At 40.9% G+C, this 23,897-nt stretch overlaps 1 protein-coding gene across 2 annotated transcripts; it reads left to right on the top strand.

The window, feature by feature from the left end:
• Positions 1-1,224: 1,224 nt before the first annotated feature.
• Positions 1,225-19,612, top strand: cytip (cytohesin 1 interacting protein). Of its 2 annotated transcripts, none has more exons than XM_063052285.1 (8): positions 1,225-1,641; positions 2,071-2,120; positions 3,025-3,079; positions 3,182-3,284; positions 3,418-3,511; positions 11,398-11,464; positions 12,337-12,403; positions 17,639-19,612. In XM_063052285.1, exons 1-8 carry the CDS (start codon positions 1,516-1,518, stop codon positions 18,097-18,099), a joined length of 1,023 nt encoding a protein of 340 aa, XP_062908355.1. In that variant the 5' UTR covers positions 1,225-1,515; the 3' UTR covers positions 18,100-19,612. The 2 variants fall into 2 exon arrangements, with proteins under 2 accessions (XP_062908355.1, XP_062908354.1); XM_063052284.1 differs by having other exon boundaries at positions 3,022-3,079.
• The last annotated feature ends 4,285 nt before the right edge of the window (positions 19,613-23,897 follow it).

Here is a 23,897-nt window from a genome sequence, read left to right as displayed (position 1 = left end):
TTAAAATCTGTGATCTGTGGACCCGGTTCAGTGTCTCTTGCTCCACACTTGGGCCATATCCGAACGTTCTGACAATCCTGTTGCGTGCGATCTTTTATTGATTCTATTATGGTTCTTGGATTTACTGAGCATGCCTGCAAGAAAATGAATATCAGTGTTATATATGGTGACATTGTATGTACTTTGATAATAAGTTTACTTTGAACTTTGAGCTCAGGAAATGTGGGTACCGAGTTTGAAGGAGATAGGTTGGAGTGAGGCAGAATGAACGTCCACAGTTAAGTAAACATAGAAGGAATTTCATTTCTCAGTGGGTGTACTCTTGGGGTGTATTCTGGAGCTGGGGGTATATAGCAAATATTAATTTCACCAGCAACAAAATTTGTGGATTGCAGTTTGGATTTAAACTGCAGCTCAGAACAACTAGACCCCAGGTGCATGAATGTGGCCTACAGCCAGTGGAGATTAACATTCACTTTGGGTGTCTGGAGTGTGGGTATGAAGAAGGAGGTGTGTGAAAACTGTATGTAATTCAAAGGAGGCATTGAAGATACATTGTAACTATAGAATTGTTTGATCTTCAGCATATAAAAATGTCATGTAATATTGGGCCGGGAGGCCTCCTCTTCAATGAGTGACTCAATCTGCACCTGTTGCTCATTTTTGTTGAATAAATCACTTCTGTATCCACTCGCTTCAGTGTCTGTCTGCTGACTTTGTTCACGTTACAACACCACGATCATTGTTCAAGCTGCACAGTGGACAGAAGGTAATTTAGGTACAGTATTGCGTAATGTATATTTTGGTCTTGTTGAAATCAGTCTCAATGCAATTTGGGATTAGAACTGTCTTTCCTAGTTTTTCCCCCTTTCATTGGTATTATTCCCTCCCACCCCACCGTTTCTCTTGTGTTTTTCTCCAAGAGTTAACGCAGCCGGTAATAAAGCGGTTCATTCAACAGGGGCGGCGGGTGGTCTAGTGATATAAGCTAAAAGGTTGTAAACTGGTGCTTTGAATGACAGTGTGGTTCGACTGTCACTGCAACCCCAGTTCCAACCGCCCCAGGGACCCTCGGGGACAAAGAGAAGGGGCAGCAACCAAAACTGTTTTCGATCCATTCGTACTCCGACGGTAACTGTATTTCTTAGTTCATGGGAGGAGCCCTGCAATGCGCAAATTGTGATTAGCACTAATGTCTAAATCCCAACGCTAGCAATGCTTGTCTGCATTGCCGTGTTGCCCGAGCTCAGCGCTTTGCACAAAGTTTATCTTCAATCAGCAACTTGCATAAACGTGAACTCCAAAGCGAGAGAGGTGAGATGCAAAAAAAACCCCACAAAACTAAATCACATGACTCGAATTTCCGACTTTATGCTTACTTTGTGGGAGTCTTGGGGACGAGTAACTTTTTGCTCAACTGCACGGAGGTAACTTTGCTGTAATGAGACTCACTGATCTGCAAACTAAACTATGAATGTTTAGAGTGCTCTTTCACTGAATGGCAAAGCGAACTACATGGCGATGAATTCCTTATCATCCAGCTACGACTCCTGTTCGGAGAACTCCAATGAGAGTTACTTCGGAGAAACAGATAACAGACAGCTTCTCGTTTTAGGAACTCTGCCGCGGAAGTACAAACAGGTAAATCAGTCATCTCCAGGTTTATAGTCCCACTTTAAGAAGCAATTAAGGCAAACATTTCGATTATGTATACGTATTTATGTTTGTAGCACCATGTATGTTCTTAAAGTTTTTCTTCTATGTTTTGGAGAAAACGGTTTTGAATATCTGACTAATTTCCCTTGGAGTAATGTAACATAGTGCAAAGTTGGCGAGATTGAAATAGGACACAATGCATGTACTGTACTGCATTTGTCTCAATTTACTCAATCAATGTAGGGTATAGAAGTGACAGATCTTGAAAAGTTCTACACGGTACAAAATGAATGGGATTCTAATTAAGTTAATTAATTGGGCTCGTTTTGGTATAAAGTGTACATAGATTATCTTACACTTTGAAAAAATTAAAGTTGTTGAAGAGAACAATAATTTTGACCATTTCCTTTACAGCTTGTTTTGACTAGATCAAACTCTTTGGCTGATGCATCAGATTTTAAAAAGTAAGATGTTTATACTGTATATTCATTGTTTTGGAATGGTAATCTTGGAAAATCTTGGAACCTTGGAATTTAAATATGTTTTGGTAATAGTAAAGAAAATCTACATTGTCAGTATGAATATATGTTTGGATGATAGCTCTCTGTAGAAATGAAGATGGGTAATGAATGACTCTATCACCCAGTGTTGTGAGGGAATGATTAGATGTTTTAGAGAGGTCCATTCTAATAATAACAACAGAAGATGCTGGAAGCTCTTAGCAGATCAGGCAGCCTAAGTAGAGGGAGAAACCAAGTTTACTGTTTCCAGTCAAAGGGTCTTCAACTTGAAAAGTAACTCATTTCTCCAAATGCAAATGAGTGTTTCCAGCAATTTCTGTTTTTATTGGAAATAATATGGCTCTGGGCATTGACTCATTGTTCAGAATAATGAGGGGTGACCTCATTGAAACCCATCGAATGTTGAAAGGTCTCAATAGAAAGGATGTCTCCTATGGTGGGAGAGTCTAAGACCAGAAGCCACAGCCTCAAAATAGAAGGGCGTCCTTTTGGAATGGAGATGAGGAGGAATTTCTTTAGCCAGAAAGTGGTGACTCTGTGGAATTCATTACCACAGGCATCTGTAGAGGCCAAGTCATTGGGTATATTTAAGGCAGGGGTTGATAGATTCTTGATTAGTCAGGGCTTGAAGAGATACGGGAAGAAGGCAGGAGGAGATTGGGGCTGAGAGGGAAAATGGTTCAACCATTATGAAATGGTGGAGCAGACTCGATGGGCCAAATGTCCTAATTCTGCCCCTATATCTTATGGTCTTATGGTCTAATATTTGCATAAATGTGTTTTACTTTGAAAGAATAGAATCAGTAGAATGAAAATTAATATTAACTTATCTTTGTTTTACAAGTAGAACCATGATTGTTATAAATAAGCAAGATAATGAAACTTTTGGATTTGAGATTCAGGTGAGAAATTTTTTACATATCCTGTAATTATTTTAAACAAAAAAAATTGACAAATATTTACAATTATTTTTTGCAATAATCAAAATTATTATTTTTATTTAGACACTTGGGATGAACCAGAAGAATGCAAATACAATGGAGAGATACACTTTTGTCTGCAAGGTCCATGATAATAGTCCATCTCACTGCGCAGGGCTGAAGCCTGGTAAATGATCACTTCCCCTCCTGATCTGTTTGGTTTTGCCTTTTTCATTGATCTGCAGTAATCACAGGAAGCTTAGTGTACAGTTTCCTACATCTGTAGGACAACGACTCATTTTGTGTTTTTTTAATCATAGGCGATATGCTAATTAACATAAATGGTATAGACACTGAAGGATTTTGTCACCGAGAAATTGTCAACCTAATTAAATCGTCTGGCAATATATTAAGGTAAGTGTTACATGTAAAGGATTGTTCAAAATTTCAAGGAGAACTTGATGCTTCTGTTACCAACTGTAGTTGCAATTTTGGTATTGATTCCACCAAGCAACTCTGTGGCAATAGTACTAAAAGATGTAATTGTAATTACCAGATGAGCTTAACTAATCTTAAATTTGTTAAACTCATGTACTTCTTGGAGAACAAGGTGGTGGTTGGGGGAGGCAGAGGAGTGGCTTGGACCAAGCTAAGTTCAAAGACTCATCAGAGGATTGGAATGAATATGCTAAGGTTATCACAGACTTCATTGTTAGTCATGGATGAGTGAGTGCCCACAAAATCATTTAGTATCTTCCCTAACCAGAGGACCTGGATGAACCTAGAGATCTGCAATCTGCTGAGGGCCAGGTCAGTGCTGTTTAGATTTGGCGACCAAGTAGAGTACAGGAGATCCAGATACGACCTCTGGAAAGCCATCTCATATGTGAAGTGGCAATTCCAGACCAAACTGGAATTGCAGAAGGATGCTTGGCAGCTGTAGCAGGGCATGAATGCTTTTACTTTGCCCTCCTACAAAGTAAAACCAAGTGATATTCTGTAAGTGGCAACAAGGTCTCGCTCCCAGATGAGATCAATGCCATTTATGTTTGCTTTGACTGACAAAACTTGGCACCTTCACAAGTTCCCATAGCTCCTGATGGCCCTGTCATTTCAGTCTTTGAGACTAACATGAGAGCATCCTTCTGGAAGGTGAACCCATGGAAAGCATCTGACCCAGGCAGGGTACCTGGCCAAGCACTAAAGACCTGCGCTGATCAACTGGCTGGACTGTTCACTGCTATCCTTAATGTCTCACTTCAGCATTCTGAGGTACCCCCCAGCTTCAAGCAGGCTTCAATTATACCTGTTCCCAAGAAGACTTCAGTAACTAGCCTCAATTACTGTCATTCAGTAGCACTTGCATCCACTGTGATGAAATGCTTTGAGAGGTTGGTGATGAAACATATCAGCTCCTGCCTGAGGAGCAACTTGGATCTGCTCCAGTTTGCCTACAGTCATGACAGGTCAACAGCAGATGCCATTTCATTGGCTCTTCACTCAAGCTTGGAACATCTGGACAGTGAAGATGCATACATCAGGATGCTGTCATTGACTACAGCTCCGAATTCAATAATATCACCCCCTAAAACCTAATCAATAAGCTCCAAGACCTAGGCCTCATTCCTCCTTGTGCAGCTGGGTCCTCAATTTCCTTTCTTGCAGTCCCCAGTCAGTTCAGATTGGCAACGACACCTCCATCACAATCTTCAACTGTGCAGGTGCACCACAAGGCTGTGTGCTTAGCCCCCTGCTCTACTTACCTTATACTTAATGACTGTGAGGCTAGGTACAGCTTCAATGCCACCTTTAAGTTTGCTGATGACACCACTATTGTGAGCTAAATCAACTTCTCATTCAATGTCAGCAATCCCAAGGAGCTGATTATAGACTACAGGAGGAGGGCACCTGAGTCCTCATCAGTGGATTAGAGTTTTGAAAGGTATAAAATCATATTCTATGACTTTCGTTGTCTGGGATTTTTCCAAAATACCTAATCTTGCCATAAGGCCATCAGACAGGAGCAGAATTAGGCCATTCAGCCCATTGAGTCTGCTGCACTATTCCATCATGGCTGATCCCAGATCCCATTCAACCCCATGCACCTGCCTTCTCACCATATCCTTTGACTCCCTGACCGATCAGGAAACAACTAACTTCCACCTTAAAAATTCCAATGGACTTGGTCTCCTCCATGGTCTGTGGCAGAACATTCCAAAGATTCACTGCTTGCTGGCTAAAAAAAATCCTCCTTGCCTCTGTTCTAAAGGCCTCGCATTTGAGGCTATGCCCTCTCGTTCTGGATACCCCCACCATAAGAAACATCCTCTCCACATCCACCCTATCTAGTCTTTCAACATTCAGTAGGTTTCAATGAGATACCCCCACATTCTTTTAACTTCTAGTGAATACAGGCCCAAAGCTGCCAAACACTCCCCTTCATTCCCAGAATCATCCTCGTGAACCTCCTCTGGACTCTCTCTAATGGGAACACATCCTTTCTGAGATATGGGACCCAAAACTGTTAACAATTCTCCAAGTGTGACCTGACTAGTGCCTTATAAAGGCTCAGCATTGCATTTGCCTCCTTTGCCACAGACTCAACCTGTAAATTAACCTTCTGGGAGTCTTGCATGAGGACTCCTAAGTCCCTTTGCACCTCTGATGTTTGAACCTTCTCCCCATTTAGATAATAGTCCACACTATTGTTCCCTTCATAAAATGCATTATCATACATTTCCCAACACTATATTCCTTCAGCCACTTTTTTGCCCATTTCTTCCAATCGCATTGCTTCCTCAGCACTACCTACGCCTCCACCTATCTTTGTATCATCTGCAAACTTTGCCACAAATTATCAAAATCATTGACAAACAATGTGAAAAGTAGCAGTCCTAATACTGACCCCTGAGGAACACCACTAGTCACTGGCAGCCAACCAGAAAAGGCCCCTTTTATTCCCACTCACTGCCTCCTGCCTGTCAGCCATTCCAATAGCCATGCCTGAAATGCCATAGGATTTTGTCTTGTTAAGCAGCCTCATATGTGGCACCTTATCAAATGCCTTCTGAAAATCCAAGTAAGTGACATCCACTGCCTCTCCTTTGTCCACCCTGCTTGTTACTTCCTCGCTGAACTCTAACAGATTTGTCAGGCCAGATTTCCCTTGACAGAAACCATGCTGACTTTAAATTATTTTATCATTAGTCTCCAAGTATACCGAAACCTCAACCTTAATAATGGACTCCAACACATTCCCAACCACTGAGGTTCGGCTAACTGGACTATAATTTCCTTTCTTTTGCCTTCTTAAAGAGCTTGGTGGATGTGTGATCTTTCTAGGATGTTGGTGTGTAAGTGGAGTGCTTGCAGTCTCTGGGAAGACTGGGGACATTGACCAAAAGGGGATGCTGACTGCAGCATCTTCAAATTGGATGGCAGAAAATACTACATTATTCTAGCCATGACCATATTCAACCTGTGTATTGGGCTAACACTAATAATTCAATACCTATTGTAAGACTGTTCGTACAGCATCTTGAGAGCCTTTGAATTCTCTGAACATTGCAATGTTCAGTTCTAGTCCATCCAACTCAAAGTGTATTCACTTCAGGCCGCTCAACAACCCTTAAAGAAACTTAAGTCTTTTCTAGAATATGTGCAGTCTCATCTTCTCCATTAATATTGTGACCTACTTAATGGATATTTGTCTGTTGTTCATGAATCTTTGTAATATCCCAGCCATTACCTGAATTCTTTGTGAATTGCTTCTCTGAGACTTTTCAAACAGATTGCAGGATCTTCTCTGAATTGCTTGCCATTGAGATTCCTAAGGGGCCCCATTATTCTGAAAATGCTGAATGGTTTTTGATATGTGAAACTCTGAGAAATCTCACTGCTCTTCAGAATTCCCAACCAATTCGTCTTTGCTTTGTAGGCCTGTTTCTTGTTCTCCTGATGGCCTCCAGAGACTTTTCTATTTTCAACAACTTTTCTAGCATGTGGGCACCATCATAATTCAGTATCTGCTTCATTTGCTAATCCACTTTAAAGAAGATATTTATTCACTTTTGCTGGCAGCATCTGAATGGTCAATACTGCAGATCCATGGTTCTTGAACAGTTCCCCCAGTATTCTCCTTATTGTCATAGAAGGAGTACTTGCTTCTGATTCTACCTTTTCAAAATAAATCAGAATTCCCCAGAACTGCGTTTATCATAATTTGGTTTCACCATAGGCCTTATTGAAATATCCTATAGACCTCTCTGGTTTTGTTAGTACACAAATGAACATGTTTTATTCAAAATGCTGGCTCACCTATCCTTAGTGAGCCTCTTCTAGGAAATATATGGCAGTTATAGAGAACAAAAACTGGGTGAATCTCAATAGGAGGATTAAAAAATGCAGCAAATTTAGTACCCTAATTCAAGAAAGGCAGCAAGTATAAGCCAGATAATGACTGTGAATCCAATGCCAGTGACACAGAAGATATTCAAAAAGATATCTGTGGTCAGAATTATTCTACACTTGGAAAGGCAGGAAGTAATCAAAGATAGCATGGCTTTGCTAGAGTGACAAAGGTTAGATCCTATGTGGTCATTTGGCAAAGTGGATCTGAAGTTGATGTGATTACTGGCTTGGAGGTAGTTTTTTGATACAAAAGCCTGTGAGTGATGATATCTGTCAGGATCAAAATGTTATCACTCTTGCTATTTGTTAGATGCACCAATGACTTGGACATGAAAGTGAGAAGTATGATTGGTCTCGATATAAATGTTGACTATCCCTTTGCCTCCACAGATGCTGATGATCCACTAACTTCCTCTAGCAGCTTGTTGTTTTGTTTTTGCTTTAGTTTATTTTAGTAAGTTCACAGCTGATTCTCACATGAATGCTTCAATTACCAAGGCTTTGGATGCTACAGACCAAGTGCCTGAAGATGGTATTAGCGTAGATGAGCACTCAGCTTGGATGTGATGGTTAGAAAGCCTTGCATGACTTTCGCAGATGAAGCAAAAATTGGGGGTGCTGTTGATAGTGAGGATAGGAATATGAGGCTTGGGCAGAAATGAAAGTCAATGGAGCCTTTTTTTTTTTAGGGATTCTTTTGCGGCTTCTTTGCTTTGTGGCTGCCTGTAAAAAGATGAATCTCAAGGTTGTGTAATGTATACATACTTTGAATAAAAAAATATACTTTGCGCTTTGAACTTTCTGTGCTGTATGACTCCTGGGCCATTTTGTCCATACCAGCCGCTGCACATTGATCTATACTAAACCCATTTCCAAACAATCGACTGCCAACATAAAAGGCAGTTTCATCCAGTTCATATTTTTTTTGGTTTGACCAGGGCTCCACCCCACAGATATCCCATGTAACTCACAATGGAGGAGGCCGTTTAGCCGGCTCACTGAGTAATCCAAAGTACCATTCCCCACTTCCCTGTTTCAGATCCAAACCCAGCTTGTACTTTCTCTTGCTCTATCTTAGTTATTGAACGAAAATCTTCCATACCAATTACTGTATCTGCAACCTATTGGTCTGCTAATCATTGCTTGCAAAATTAAGATTTGCTTGTGCCACTCAAGCTCAGCTGACCAGTGGTCTGTTTGCTTAAGGCCAATGCACCCCAAAACATGAGCGATTCTTGGCTCTCTCCTAAACTCATGATACCTCAGTCTGAAAGCATCTAGGAGCATGACTGCTGCTAGCTCAATACCACAACAGGCAAGTGGGCCCATTTTTCTTTGTTACGGACTTAGCAGTCGATCTTTACAAACTTCAATAGTCCCCCCTGCGTAGGTGTTCAAAACAGGAAGTGGTTGAAGTGTTTCTGACTCACAGGCCTCCCCTCCCCCTTCTTTTTGCAGTTGCATGAGCTTCTGGTCTTTTTACCCAGCCACATGTGATGCCCACCCCCGAAGAAACCACTGTTAACATTTTTGTGTACCTCTTTCCTCATTGCACATTGAAACTATGCTTGAGTGAATAGCTTGCCCTTTTAACTGCTGTTTCTGCAGTGACGGCTATTCTGCATGCTTTCTCAACCCAGTGCATCGAATATATCACTTGAATCTTCCTCATTGATATTCTATCATCCCACAATACCCATTCTAAGATGTGAAAACTGCACTTCTTTTTCCACTGCCTTCAAAATGGTCACATTTACCAAACTTGTTGCTTCTGAAAATCTCTGATGGTACCATGATGTCCTTGGAGCCGATCTCATCTTTAGTTTGTGCAGTTAGGAGGCTCGAGTTGATTTCTATGTCTCCAGCCTTGTTGCCAGCACCAAATGTGCCTTCCATATCTCACGCCTGGCTGCATTGCTCTTCTGTGCCCTCCTGTATGACTTTGAAAGCATAATTCTCCCACAAGAGCAGATTAACCCCTTGTGTATGCAGGGCAAATGGTCCACTTGTACCTTTTGACCTCATCAATATAATGTCTGCCGTCTTTGCCGTTCTACTTAGGAATCACTGTTCTCTTTTATAGATAAAAATGAGGATGCTGGAAACATCAGCAGCTTAGGTAACGTCAATGCAGTGAGAAACAGAGACAACATTTCAAGTCAGTGACCTTTCATCAGATGATGAAAGATCATCAAGCTGAAACATTAAACTGCTCTATAACCTGCTGTGCAGTTGCTGCATTCCCTCTTTTTATTTCAGCATTTCAGTATGTATTGTTTTCTTATAAAATATGTTTCCTTTTAACGTTGCTTTGGAAAATTGTCAAGCAATCCTGCAAACAGGAATATCCCAGACTCAATCCCTGTGTAAAGTTTGTAGGTTCTTCAATGTTTCCGCTTACCATAGCAAATAATAGACATAGAGTTGTCAAGAAAATTTTAACAGCAATCGCTTTCTGTTTTTAACGGCACACTTGCAGTCATAAGGACGATTCCTGGGATTTGGTGCTTCAAATGAAACATGATGCTTACCAGTGTATGCATGAATGTTGTCTAGATTGTGCTGCCTGCAGGGATAGACTGATTAATTTGCTGAGGAGTGGCAGAATGGGTTTGAGCATTATGCAGTCATTAGAAATTAACATGATTTTTGAACTTATGAGAGTTGGTCCTCAGATAACACCCTTAGCAAATATTGCTGCATTGTCCTGAGGCTCAGGTGACTGACTTTAAACAACCCTCCTAATGGTGGCTAATGTTTGAAAAGGATCGGGGGTGTAAACCAAGAAACTATAGGCCAGTCAGCCAGTAGTGGGGAAGTTACTGGATGGAATACCATAGAACAAGACCTACCATCATTTGGATAGACACAGTCTGATTAGGAGGAGTCAGCATGGTTTTATACATGTGAACTTTTGCTTGATGAGCATTGTAGAGTTGTTTGAAGAGGTAACCAAAAGGTAGATGAGGGCTTTTTGTTTATGTAACTTATTTGGATATGAACACACACGTCTTGATCAGTAAGTTTGCGGATGATATGAAATTGGGAGGTGTTACTAATAGTGATGAAGGTTATTATAGATTACAAGGGGAGTTGATCAGTTAGGAAAGTAGGCTGAGGATTGGCAAATAGCTTTCAAGACAGATAAGTGTGAGGTGATGCATTTTAGAAAGTCAGATCTATGTAGGACTTGTACAATGGTAAGGAACAGAGGGACGTAGGACTATAAGTGCATAGATCACTGAAAGCGCCATCATTGCCAAAGACTTTTGCACAGCGCGGTATTTCCTGCTTCAGGTCCAGTTTGACAGTTATGCCACTCTTCTTGATCTGTGGAGCTGCCGTCAAGCTTCTTGTGATGGGCACTGAAGTCCCCAATCCAAAGTACATTCTGTACCCTGATTGTTCTCAATGCTTCACTCAAATACCTGGGAAACTCCCTTTATCCTATCCATTCCTCCCACATGCAGTGTAAAAGTAGCTCGCTTTCTCTGTTTCCCAATTCTGATAAGGATCTTCAAACTGAAATGTTAACCCTTTCAGCATCCATTCAGATGCTGCCAGACCTGCTGAATGTTTGCAGCATCTTTATTTTTTCTGCTGTGAGTTTCACCCAGTATCAGCGAAAAAAGATCAATGACCGGTCTTGACTAGGATAGTTCTGATTTATCTTTAAATCTGATGGTGTTCACTTCATGGTTCTGCTCATGTTTTTCATGGTGGTTGAGGAATTGTTGAAGTAACTTTGCAGCGTTGCTGCAGTGCATCCTGTAGAATGTGCATAGGCTAGACACTTGACGTCAATGGCGGGAAGTGCATATCCTGTTAGAGCAAGGTTGTCTCAGATAATAGTTTCTGTATTCACACTTAACTGTTTTATCTTTTCACAGCCTTATGACTGTCAATAAAAATTCTGTTAAAAGAGGTGAACTTGAAGCAAGATTGTACTTTTTAAAGGTATTTTCACAATTTTATCAGTTATGAAATAATAAGAGCAAATGGCTGATTAAGCAAGACTTTTATGATCCTAAAACAGAAAGCTATACAGGCTAATTTTCCTTTAAGACTCAGAGAAAGTTCGGTGCATATAAGTGAAACTGTTTTTTTTAGATGTATTTGACAGAAAGATCACCTGAGCTCACTTTTCTCTTTCTGTGGTGAACTTGCACCAAAATAAGTGGCCCACTGCTGCAGTTATTTTTGACAGTGCCAAAATGCTATGGAAAAACAGAGAAATGCTGTGAAATTTGTGCCTTAATTTAGCAATGCCACATGAAGTTGCTTTTTCAATATTGCATTTGAAGTGAAAAACAAAATGCATAAAAATAATAATGGAAAAACTTGCAGATGCTGGAAATACAAAATAAAATTAGAAAATTTTTGGAAAACTGAAAAATGTTAGGCAGCATCAACAGAAAGAGAGTCAATGCTTCAGGCCAAAGACTGTTCAACAGAATTGGGTGTTTATTTGAAACTTAACTCTTTTTTTTCTCTTTCTGCATTTGCTGCTTAACTTGCTGACTATTTATTCCCAGCAATTTCTAGTTTCAGTTCAGATATCCTTTATATACAATATTTTGAGTTTTAAAGCTTTAACATCACTTTTATTGCTCCTTTGTAAACTTGTAAAGAATTAAATGCCTCACTTAGAGCAAATTATTTTCAGTGATCATCAGTAATTAAGTAACTAGTTATTATTTGATTAATGCTACTGCTTTGAAATGGGCAGAACTGTCTACTGAAAAATAAGCTAATGCTGCATTTCCAAACTCTGCAGAAAACTATCATATATTTAGCATTTACTAACACTACTTTCCTATGTCTCATAGAAAACACTTCAAGAGAAATGGGTGGAGTACAGGTCACTTATGTTACAAGAACAACGCCTTGTTCATGGTGAGTTTCTGTCGGAAACCACAGCAGCATCGTTTTAACTGCTGCACAATTTTAAAGTTTGCATTGAAACTTGTTATATAATGAAAGGTGAACTAGATTTTCAGGGGGGATAGGAAACAGAGCGCGAGTACAGATAATAGCGTGGTTATGAAGAAGGACGTTGTTGGGCTTGCATACAAAGTCAGGAATTGAAAGGTTGAGCGTGGTGGGACTAATGTTCTGAGCTGCATATATTTCAATGCAAGGAATATTGTGGGAAAGGCCGATGAGCTTGGGGCAATGATCAGCACATGGAATTAAAACATTGTGGCAATTAGTGAGACTTGGTTGTAGAAGGGGGCAGGACTGGCAGCTCAATGTTCCAGGGTTACGTTGTTTTAGTTAAAATAGAGCAGGAATGATTAAAGTGGGAGGGATGGCATTATTAGTCAGGGAAAATGTCATGGCAGTCCTCAAACAGGACAGACTGGGGAGGTCAACTAGTGAGGCTTTATGGTAGAACTGAGGATGAAGAAAAGTATGACAATGTTAATGGGATTATATTATAGTCTGTGGAATTTAGAGGAGTCAATTTTAGATTAGATTATGAGGACACGCAGTCCTCTTTTATTGTCATTTAGTAATGCATGCATTAAGAAATGATACAATATTCCTCCGGTGTGATATCACAAAACACAGGACAGACCAAGACTGAAAAAACTAACAAAACCACATAATTATAACATATAGTTACAACAGTGCAACAATACCATAACTTAATGAAGAACAGTCCATGGCACAGTAAAGGAGTTCAAAGTTTCTTGAAAGTCCCACCTCTCACACAGACAGGAGAAGGAAGAAAACTCCTCCCTCCCATGTCTGACCATAGTCCGACTCTGAGTTGTCCGAAAGCTTCGAGCCTCCGATCAGCCCTCCGACACCAAGTACCGAGCACCATCTCTATCCGAACGATTCGACCTCAGTCTCGGTTGCCAGCAGCAGGCAAAGCCGGCGATTTTGAGGTCTTCCCTCCAGAAGATTCTCGATCGCGCAGTAACAACGGCAGCGAACTGGCGTTTCAGAAATTTCTCCAGAAGTTCCCCTGTGCTTTCACGTCTGTCTCCATCAAATCAGAATTGTCCACGGCCCCTATTTAACGGATACGATATCATTTTCACCGGAGAGCTGCGCGCACAAGGCGTGCTGCTATCGCCTCCTCCCATACTCTCTCCAATAGAAAATCTCTCCAATACTTTGCACCTAGTGATCAAATGCCATTAGTTTCAAGGTAATTATAGAAAAGGATAGGTCGGGCCCTTAGGTTGAGATTATAAATTGGGAAAAGGCCAATTTTGATGGTATCAGAAAGGATCTGGCAAGTGTGCATTGGGAGAGGTTTTTTTTCTTACAAAAGTATACTTGGTAAGTGGGAGGCCTTTAAAAATGAATTATGAGTACCAGTATTTGTATGTTCCTGTCAGATAAAAGGCAAAGATAACAGGTTTAGGAAACCTTGTTTTTTTGAGAGATATTGAGGCTCTGGTTAAGAAAAAGGAGGTGCATAGCAGGTATAGGCAGGAAGGAGTAAATGAGGTAATTGAAGAGTGTTAAAAATGCAAGGGAACACTTAAGAAAGAAATTAGGAGGGCGAAAAAAGGTATGAGGTTGCTCTAGCACACAAGGTGAAGGAGAATTCAAAAGGCTTCTACAGATATGTTAAGAACAAAAGGATAGCCATGGACAAAACTGGTCTTCTAGAACCTCAGAGAGGTAATCTATGCATGGAGCTGAAAGAGATGGGGGAGATCGTAAATGTATTTTTTTGTATCTGTATTTACTTAGAAGATAGACATGGTGTCTATAGATGTAAGGCAAAGCAGCAGTGAAGTCATGGACACTATACAGATTACTGAGGAGGAGGTATTTGCTGTCTTGAGGCAAATTAGGGTGGATAAATCTCCAGGGCCTAACAGTGTATTCCCTTGGACCCTGTGCAGGGGCCCTGGCAGCGATATTTAAAACATTCTTGGCCATAAGACCAGAAGACATAGGAGCAGAATTAGGCCATTCTGCCCATTGAGTCTGCTCCATCATCCCGGATCCCACTCAACCCCATACACCTGCCTTCTCCCCATATCCTTTGATGCCCTGACCGAACAGGAAACAATCAACTTCAGCCTTAAAGATATGTACGGACTTGGCCTCCATCGCAGTTTGTGGCAGAGCATTCCGCAGATTTACTACTCTCTGGCTAAAAAAAATTCCTCCTCACATCTGCTCTAAAGGGTCGCCCCTCAATTTTGAGGCTGTGCCCTCCATTTCAGGATACTCCCACCATAGGAAGCATCCTCTCAACATCAAACCTATCTAGTCCTTTCAACGTTCGGTAGGTTTCAATGAGATCCCCCCCCCCCCCCCCAGCATTCTTCTAAAGCCCAAAGCTGCCAAACATTCCTGATATGTTACCCTTTCATTCCCAGAATCATCCTTGTGAACCTCCTCTGGATTCTCTCCAATGACAACACATCCTTTCTGAGATATGGGGCCCAAAACTGTTGACAATACTCCAAGTATGGCCTGATTAGTGTCTTATAAAGGTTCAGCATTATCTCCTTGCTTTTATATTCTATTCCCCTTGAAATAAATGCTTTTGCCTTCTTTACCAGAGACTCATGGCATGGGTGAAGTGCTGGAGGATTGGATGGCAGCTAATGTTTTTCCAAAGGCTCTAAGATTAAGCCAGGAAACTATAGGCTGGTGAGCCTGACATTAGTAATGGGACAGTTATTGGACAGTGTTCTAAGGGACTGGATGTTTGAGTGTTTGAATGATGAAGGCAAGGCAGTGGATGTTGTTTACATGGACTTTAGCATGGCATTTGACAAGTTCCCGCATGGGATGTTGGTCAAGAAGGATCAGTCACTCGGCATTCAAGATGAGGTGGTAAAGTAGATTGGACTTTGGCTTTGCAGAAGGAGTCAGAGTGTGTCTGTAGTTGGTTGCCTCTCTGACTGGAGGCCTGTGATGAATGGAGTGCCATCTCAATTGGTGCTGTGTCTATTGTTTCTCGTCCACATCGATGATCTGGATGATAATGTGGTAAACTGGATCGGCAAATTTGCGGACGACACTAAGATTGGGGATGTAGTGGACAGTGAGAAAGACTATCAAAGCTTACAGCAGGATCTGGACCAGATGGAAAAATGGGCCGAAAAATGGCAGGTAGAATTTAATGCAGACAAATGTGAGGTGTTGCACTTTGGAAGGATAAACCAGGGTAGGTCTTATATGGTGAGCAGTAGAACACTGAGGGGTGTAGTAGAAAGAGGCAGCTGGAATACAGCTCCATAATTCCTTGAAAGTGATGCAACAGGTAGGTAGAGTTGTAAAGGAAGCTTTTGGCACATTGGCCTTCATAAATCAATGTACTGAGTACAGCAGGTTGATGTTATGTTGAAATTGGCCTCGCCAATATCTTAATTCAAAGTTCAAAGTAAATTTTTATCAAAGTGTGTATGTATATGTCACAACCTGAGATTTATTTTCTTGTGGGCATACTCAATAAATCCATAATAGAAAAAATAACCGTACTAGAATCACTGAAAGACCACACCAACTTGAGCGTTCAACTAGCATACAAAAGACAAATGGTTCTTTTTGTATTTGCACAGTCAGCTGTCTTTTGCACATTGGTTGAGCACTCAATGAAAGACCACACCAACTTCATTCTACTGTGAGTACTGTTCTATTATGCATTTATTGAGTATGCCTGCAAGAAAATTAATCTCAGGGTTGTAAATGGTGACATGTATGTACTTTGATAATAAAGTTACTTTGAACTTTCAACTTTGAATTGTATAAGATGTTGGTGAGGTCTAATTTGGAGTTTGGTGTCCAGTTTTGTTCACCTATCTACAGGAAGGCTGCAAATAAAATTGAAAGAGTACAGGGAATATTTACAAGGTTGTTGCCGGAACTTGAGGACCTGAGCTTTTGGGAAAGCTTGGATCTCACTCAGGGTGGTGGGATTGTGGAACAAGCTCACAGTGCAAGTGTTGGATGCAGGGTCAATTCCAACATTAGGAAAATTTGGATAGGTACATGGATGGGGGGGATATGGCGGGCTGTGATCCAGGTGCAGATCAGTGGGACTGGGCAGATTAATGGTTCAGCATGGACTAGGTGGACCAAAGGTTCCGTTTTTGTGCTGTTGTGTTCTTCGACTCTATAATTAAAATGAAAGATTAGAATAATGTGGGTCAAAACTTATTGAGGTACTATTTCTGGTAAAATTGTGTTCAAGATAAGGGATCTCAACAGTTATGAATAAGCAGTATTTCACCTGATGTGTCAAGTGTTCAATAGTCTGCATCACAAAATCCAACATTGTTTTCAACTTAGAACTATCTGGAGCAAAGCTTCATCATATGCCCCGTCTTCAGTATTTAAAAAAAAAATACTACTATTGATCCAATACCTTCTTTTGATAAAAAAAACACTCCGTTGATTTTATTTGCTCAGCTACTGCCAGCACGTAAGACCTGGCTATATCCACAAGAATGGCAAGATTCTGCCCAAGCTTCTTGCCCTCAAACTATTTAGTTGCAGTTAGTTCAGTTACTTGCATAAGATTAAATCTGAGGCTCTGCAAGTAAACTTATAACCTCTTGCCCATTTTGTGCCCTAAATTTGTGTTAGTATTACTTAATAATTTTCCTTGACTGTTTTCCATTGAGTATTTTGTTGCCAAGGAGAAAAGATTACAGTCTTGACTTTTTCATTTTTGTAGAACATGAAGTTTTGTTTTCAAGTGTTTTATTTCTTATTTTGCTTTTGCCTGGGCAAAATTAATACAAAGTATTCATACAGGCATTCAAATCTAATTAAAAGCTTTAATGCCGTGGCAGAGATTGATTTGCCATCTGAGTAGACAGTTTTAGTGCTGATAAAATGTTCCAGCCGAAACTGTTGACTGTTTATTCCTCTCCATAGATGCTGTCAGACCTGCTGAGTTCCCTTGGCATCTTGTGCATGCATCTGCAGAATCTCTTATGTTTTTACATTTTCTGTGTGTGATACAAAGGAACATTTTAACAGCTTGCAAATCTCTGCAGCTTTAGCTAATCAGTGGGAGGGCTGGTGGTGTAGGTATTTTCGCAGAGCAAAGATTCACATTTTGGTAGTACATGGAACTTTAAATTGGGATTATTCAGACAACACAGTTTTTAATGATATTTCCATTGTTTCAATTTTTAGGATTCTTAAGGAACAATGAGTCAACAGAATCTTCTGAGTCTATTCTGTATGGTGATACGACATTATTTGGGTCAACAGTACGAAACAAGGAAAGGTTTTCTAGTGACAGTAGCTGTCGGAGCCAGCTTAGCCTAATGACTGATGACAGCGAGGATGGAGTCTTCCAGCCTGGGATGTCTGATGACTTGATCATTGGGAGCCACTATAGGCGAAGCAGCATGGACGAAGATTGTGTCTTCCACAGAGATACAGAAGTATTTACGCCCAAGAGCCAACTGAGCAGGAGTAGGAGCATAAGTATGACCAGCAGTGGGAGTGGTCAGATGTCTCCATCATGGGACTTCCACAGAAGCTGCGGGACAATGCCTCGAAAAGGCAAGAGACCAAGTGTCAGGAAGCGCCTCATGAAGTTCATTCCAGGTTTAAATAGGGCAGTGGAGGAAGAGGAGAGTCACTTTTAGATTTGCATATCAATAATGCAATACTGGTCCTGCTAGTTTTAAGATAGCATTAAGGAGTAATAGGAATCTGTGGCATTAAGTGATCAAAGTATCTCTGTTGCAGACTACATTTATGACTTTTATGGAAGTTCAACAAATCCTCGAGATAAAATGATTGGAAGGTTTTGTAAGCCATAATTTCATATTTTACACAGAGAGGTGCTTCTTTAAGATTGTGACTTTAGAAGAAGTTATCCTTGAAATACACAGCGCCCTTTTTACATCTAATTATCTTTAACAGTTTTGTCTCATTGTCCAAAGTATACAGGAGAAAGCAAGATAAATAGGGGTAATTTGCAAATATTCCTCCTTTATTAACAATTAAATTCAGAACCACCATAAAACTCTTCTCCAGGGATCCCTTGAATAACCCACTTGCTCGTTATATGACGTGGGTGATCATGGTCTTTCCATGATCATGATTGTTCTTGGCAATTGGATAACTGCCCTTAAAAAAATCAAACTGAATAGTCAGCTAAGTGACACAACTAAGCTGTGTATATCAATATGCCTGAGATTCCGGCATGAAAATTTGATCCAGACAGGTCTGGGTGAATTGAGTGGTTTACGAAGATAGCAAACATTCAATTAATACAGGAGTGAACATCTTAATTCTCACTTGATACTGTAAGAACAATACTGACAATCTATCAATTGTAATTTGTATCACCACTGCTCTTATAGAGCAATAGCTTCACAGAAGTTTCTGGAAGCTTTGGGAGATGATTAGAGTTTGCTTAGTGACATTAAGTGCCTGAACCATTCTAGATGCATGCATTATTGGCTATCTGCACCATCCATACAGAACTTTGTAGCCAAGAAACTGTATTCATTAAAAAGCAAACCACTGGGCTGATGTGCATGCATAATACTTGCACAAAAAAAAGCATGTTGCATTTCTCAAAGTTACTGTGTCTGTTTTAAGTGGAAATCCTGACCACTGCGATATTGAGTTGAGTACTTCCTGTTGCAATTCACCCTAGCACTAGTATAATTTCTCATTAGTGTTTTGTGCTGAAGATAATGTCATTTACGTGCTTAGTTTGTCACTCAAGGTGAAACAGAGCAAAGTGCGCAGCAAAATGGAACCATGTCTAATTTAAAAAGAGTTCCGACCAAGACGCTGGTTTAGCGTTGAGCTCTCAGTTGATTCCATCTTTGCCTGCATTTGACCAGCGTTACTGACAAATATCATTGCAGCTGGGCACTTGAATGCAAGATGCTGCTACCTGTGACCCCAATGATCAGTGTGGTAGTGGCCCCAGCACATAGGGCCTAGTTAGGCTGTCCTTGAGCTTGGTGGAATGGGGGGACGGGGTGAAGCACTATCACATATAGATGGACACTGTTTAACCCCAGCTTCTAAATTTCATCCTCCCTCACTTTATTTCTACTGGTGTGCTTTTAAGAACTTGAGTATATTGTTTGGTCTAACATTTGATACATCATTGTACAAGATATTGCCATTGATTACAAGTTTATTGCCTTCAATAAATGAAGTTTTATTGATAATTGTAAATTTCCTTTTGTATTAATGAGTAGAAATACTATATCGATCCAAAGGCATCTATTTGGTTTCAATATGAGATGTTGCTGCTTGCTGGAGTAGGAGGATATAGATTGAGTACAAGGTTACAAGAGAACTTTTTCTCTGGGCAGTGCAGTGATGACGACTGGGTGTGAATACAGTGAATATATCAGTGACTTCAAGATATAGAAGTTGTGTTTGCTGTGATCCTGGTACATAAAACAATACTGAGGGTTAAAAGATGTTGTCATCGTCCTTTTCCAATGGTCGTCGTGGAAGGCTTGTGATTTCTTGAGATCCCAAGAGCAATGCTGTCTCTGGAGCTTAGACATCAGGCACTTTACTACTGGTAGGCGTTAAGGTCAAGGGGGAGATTCCAGACAAAGAATAATCCAACCAAGACATCAGTGGAGGAGTTGGTGGAGGATGATGACACATAACAACAGCAGTGAAAGTGGAGGAAGGCTGCAGCACTGAAAGGTCCCCAGTCGTCTTGCACTCCATTGCACTGGGTCCTGACCCTGTCCCTGATCTGGCAAGGAATGTGTGGTGACTGCAATACACCAGCCCCCACACATTAAACAAAGTCACCCAGCGCAAAAGGTGGCAAGTATCGTCGTGGGTGTTATGAGAGCCAGCAGAATATGGCATATTACATTCTCCATTCTTAATCTGATCATGACTTTGAGTATCAAACATCCGAACGGTTGCCCAGTGGGTGAATTACAAGAATCACCTCACGAAAGCTCTAATTCAAATATAGAAAATGTGATGTACATCTTACAGAAACAGACTGGTTTTACTGCGGCAGAAACCGATTAAACGTGAGTGATGCAGATGATCAGTACTACAGCACGTAAGTAAGTATATTTTGAGTAGCAGGAAAGATTTAGGTAAACATTTGAATGAGAATAAAAAGCTGGCCACGTTATGAGTGGCGTCACAGAATGTTTATACCAAAAGGACTATGAAGAGATCCATTCATAACATTTGGGAATTGCTACTGAAAATAGTAGCTTGTAGCTTAGCCTGTTGGCCATGCATAGTCTTGTGACTGGAAATACCTGCCAGTACTGTGATCCGTCATGTCCAGTTCATAAGACAATAAGATACAGGAGCAGAATTAGGGCATTTGGCCTGTCGAGCCTGCTCTGCCATTTCATCATGGCTGATCCACTTCCATCTCAGTCCCAACCCCCTGCTTTCTCCCCGTATCCTTTCATGCCCTGACTAATCAAGAATCTATCAACCTCTGCCTTAAATATACCCAATGACTTGGGCTCCACAGCTGCCTGTGGCAACGAATTCCACGGATTCACCACTCCCTGGCTAAAGAAATTCCTCCTCATCTCCATTCTAAATAGATGTCTCTCTATTTGAGTTGGTGCCCTCCGGTCTTAGACTCGTCCACCATAGAAAACATCTTCTCCACGTCTACTCTGTTGAGGCTTTTCAGCATTTGATAGGTTTCAATGAGATCCTCCTACGTTGTTCTGAATTCCACTGAGTACAAGCCCAGAGCCATTAAACACTTCTCAGACTTTTCAAACCTTGAATCATTTTCATGAAACTCCTCTGACCCCTCTCCAATGTCAGCACGTCCTTGGATAAGAGGCCCAAAACTGCTCACAATACTCCAAGTGAGGCCTCACCAGTGCCTTATAAAGCCTGAACATTGTTACATCCTTCTTAATGCATAGGAAATGGCTTTACAGGAGTTAGGGGTAACACTATCATTTAGGAGATACAAGAGATGTCAGACACTGAAATCTGGAGTGATATATATCAAATAGATTAAATAAGTCATGCAAAATTAAAAATTTCAAAGAAATAGTGAGGTAGTGTTCATGGGTTCAATATCCATTCAGAAATTGGATGGCAGGGGGAAGGAAGCTGTTCCTGAAATACTGAGTGTGTGTCTTCAGGCTCCCGTACCTCCTCCCTGCTGGTAGCAATGAAAAGAGGGCATGTCCTCGTCTCAATTGGATGAGCTACATCAAATGCCTGTTTCCCTCAACAGATGCTGCCTGATGCTGTGAGCGCCTCCAGAACTTTGTTAGCTACTACCAATTAGGAAACATTTTTTATAAAAGGGGCCAGTACATTTAGCAATGAAATACACCCCTCCTCAAGCATCATCACTGCCAAAATATTCTCAGGTTATTTTAGATCCTCTTGGTATGATAATGCAACTGGAACTGCTGTAGAATACTTCATGTAACATCACATCAGTTTAAAGCTGGGATCCACGGACCCCTTGCTTAATGGTATTGATCCACAGCATAAAAAAGGTTTAAATGCTAACATTGCATTTGCCTTCCTCACCACCAACAGAACCTACAAATTAACTTTCAGGGAATGAGGAATCCCAAGTCCCTTTGCACCTCAGATTTGTGAATTTTCTCTCCGTTGTACCACCAAGAGCATTGCTCCAAATGTACAAGTGGCCCCATGGCTATTCAGGCAAGAAAGCTATGACCGATTTCCTGTTATTGGTGAATAGCAAATCAAAATAGATTGAGATAAGCTGTCTGGAGTCTAGACACCCAATTGATGCTTGATGGAGCCAATTTTAATCAATTTGATTCAGTCCAGGCCTTTGATACTCTTTGTGTAGAGACTGTGTTCTCCCTGTGGTTGTGTGTGTTTCTCTCAAATGATTTGGTTTCCTCCCACATCCCAAAGGATAATTGGCCACTTCATTGCTGAGTGTAGAATATGGGAGGAGTTGATGAGAAAATGAAGAAAATAAAATGAGATTAGTGACAGATTGGTGTAAATATATGCACACTGGTTGACACAGGTTTCTATTGCTGTACATATGACTCAGATCACGTGGGTAGCATTGTGCACATGTGAACATTGGTGAAAAGACTCAAAGCAGCCACACCTTCTCGAGCTCTGTGTTTCCCATATGTTAATCTACACATTACTACACCACAGACTAGGGACCCACACTTGGCCAATCAGTGGTTGCAGAAATTAGGTAATTAGTACAAGATGGAGGAGTCGGTAGGTTGAGGTTGGTAGATGAGAAGTATGATTGGCCTGGTAGAGAACTGGCAATTGAAGATCTGCTTCAGCTGGATTCCTCATGCCTGTGTGGGATCTATTCCAAAAGTTTCCCCTCGACGTGCTAACACTACAAATGCATTTTGCATCAGTATGACCAGCTGAATTTTTAGAATGGCTCGATTTAACCCAGGAAGACCAGATAATTGGGTTGGATTGTGGGAACTTGATTTTGCTGCACAAAACACTGGAAAAGCACTGCTTCATGACCAAGTTCTAGGCCCTAAGTTACATCAGCTGAAAATTAATGCAAGAGATCTTATTAACATACGAGCATAAGAAATAGGAGCAGGAGTAGGCCATCCGGCCCATCGAGCCTGCTCTGCCATTCAATGACTGATCTGGCCATGGACTCACCTCCACCTACCTGCCTTTTCCCCATAACCCTTAACTTTCCTATTGTTCTAATTTAGCATTTATCCAAATAAGAAGTAACTTCAGGAAACTTAGTCTTCTTTCAAGCCCCCATAAATTAAAATAAGGTATTCCTAGATTTGGAAATACAAGATCAAAATAGTCACATTGTCTGTATGTGAAGAATTAGTGTGCCACGTAGTCCAGAAGCTGTGTGCAGACAAAACATTCAGCAGAGAACAATAGTACTGTTGTAACATTTAATCCTTATAGAGTGAAAATATTCCAATGCACTCATGCTGTAACCTGGATCAGATTTGAAAGGCAACAACTTATTTCTGTATCTGAAAATGCCACATTTTGATTTTGCATCATAATTACTATAAAGACAGCCATGCAGCTGAATCTTTGCTGTATGACCTTGAGACATAGGAGCAGAATTAGGCCATTGAGTCTACTCTGCAAGTCCAATATGGCTGATTTAATATCCCTCTCAACCCCATTCTTCTGACTTTCTGCAACCTTTGACATTCTGGTTAATCAAGAGTCCATCATGAGTTGACGGCGCTAGCCAGGAGTCAGAGAACATTTTGGGAAATCAGTGTTATGTGTTTTACTGAAACGTGGCTGCACGTGGGCATACCCGACCAAAACGTTTCCATGGAGGGCTTCCAGACCGTTCGGGCTGACCAGAAGTGCACTGAGAGCGGTAAGCATAAAGCCGGGGGGGGGGTGGGTTTGCTGTTCTGGTTTACAGCAGATGGTGCAATCCTGGTCATATTACAATTAAGGAATATGTTTGTAG

The sequence above is a fragment of the Mobula hypostoma genome, chromosome 6, assembly GCF_963921235.1.
Source record: "Mobula hypostoma chromosome 6, sMobHyp1.1, whole genome shotgun sequence".
NCBI lineage: Eukaryota > Metazoa > Chordata > Chondrichthyes > Myliobatiformes > Myliobatidae > Mobula > Mobula hypostoma.
Note: the sequence above shows the minus strand (reverse complement) of the source record. Positions and strands in the feature narration are given on the sequence as shown.

Excerpts from the sequence above, each read along its gene's own strand:
- cytip (XM_063052284.1), top strand. The coding sequence starts at position 1,516 with ATGGCGATGAATTCCTTATCATCCAGCTACGACTCCTGTTCGGAGAAC. Across the intron at positions 1,642-2,070 it reads TGCCGCGGAAGTACAAACAG|CTTGTTTTGACTAGATCAAA; the intron begins GTAAATCAGTCA and ends TTTCCTTTACAG. Across the intron at positions 3,285-3,417 it reads CTGCGCAGGGCTGAAGCCTG|GCGATATGCTAATTAACATA; the intron begins GTAAATGATCAC and ends TTTTAATCATAG.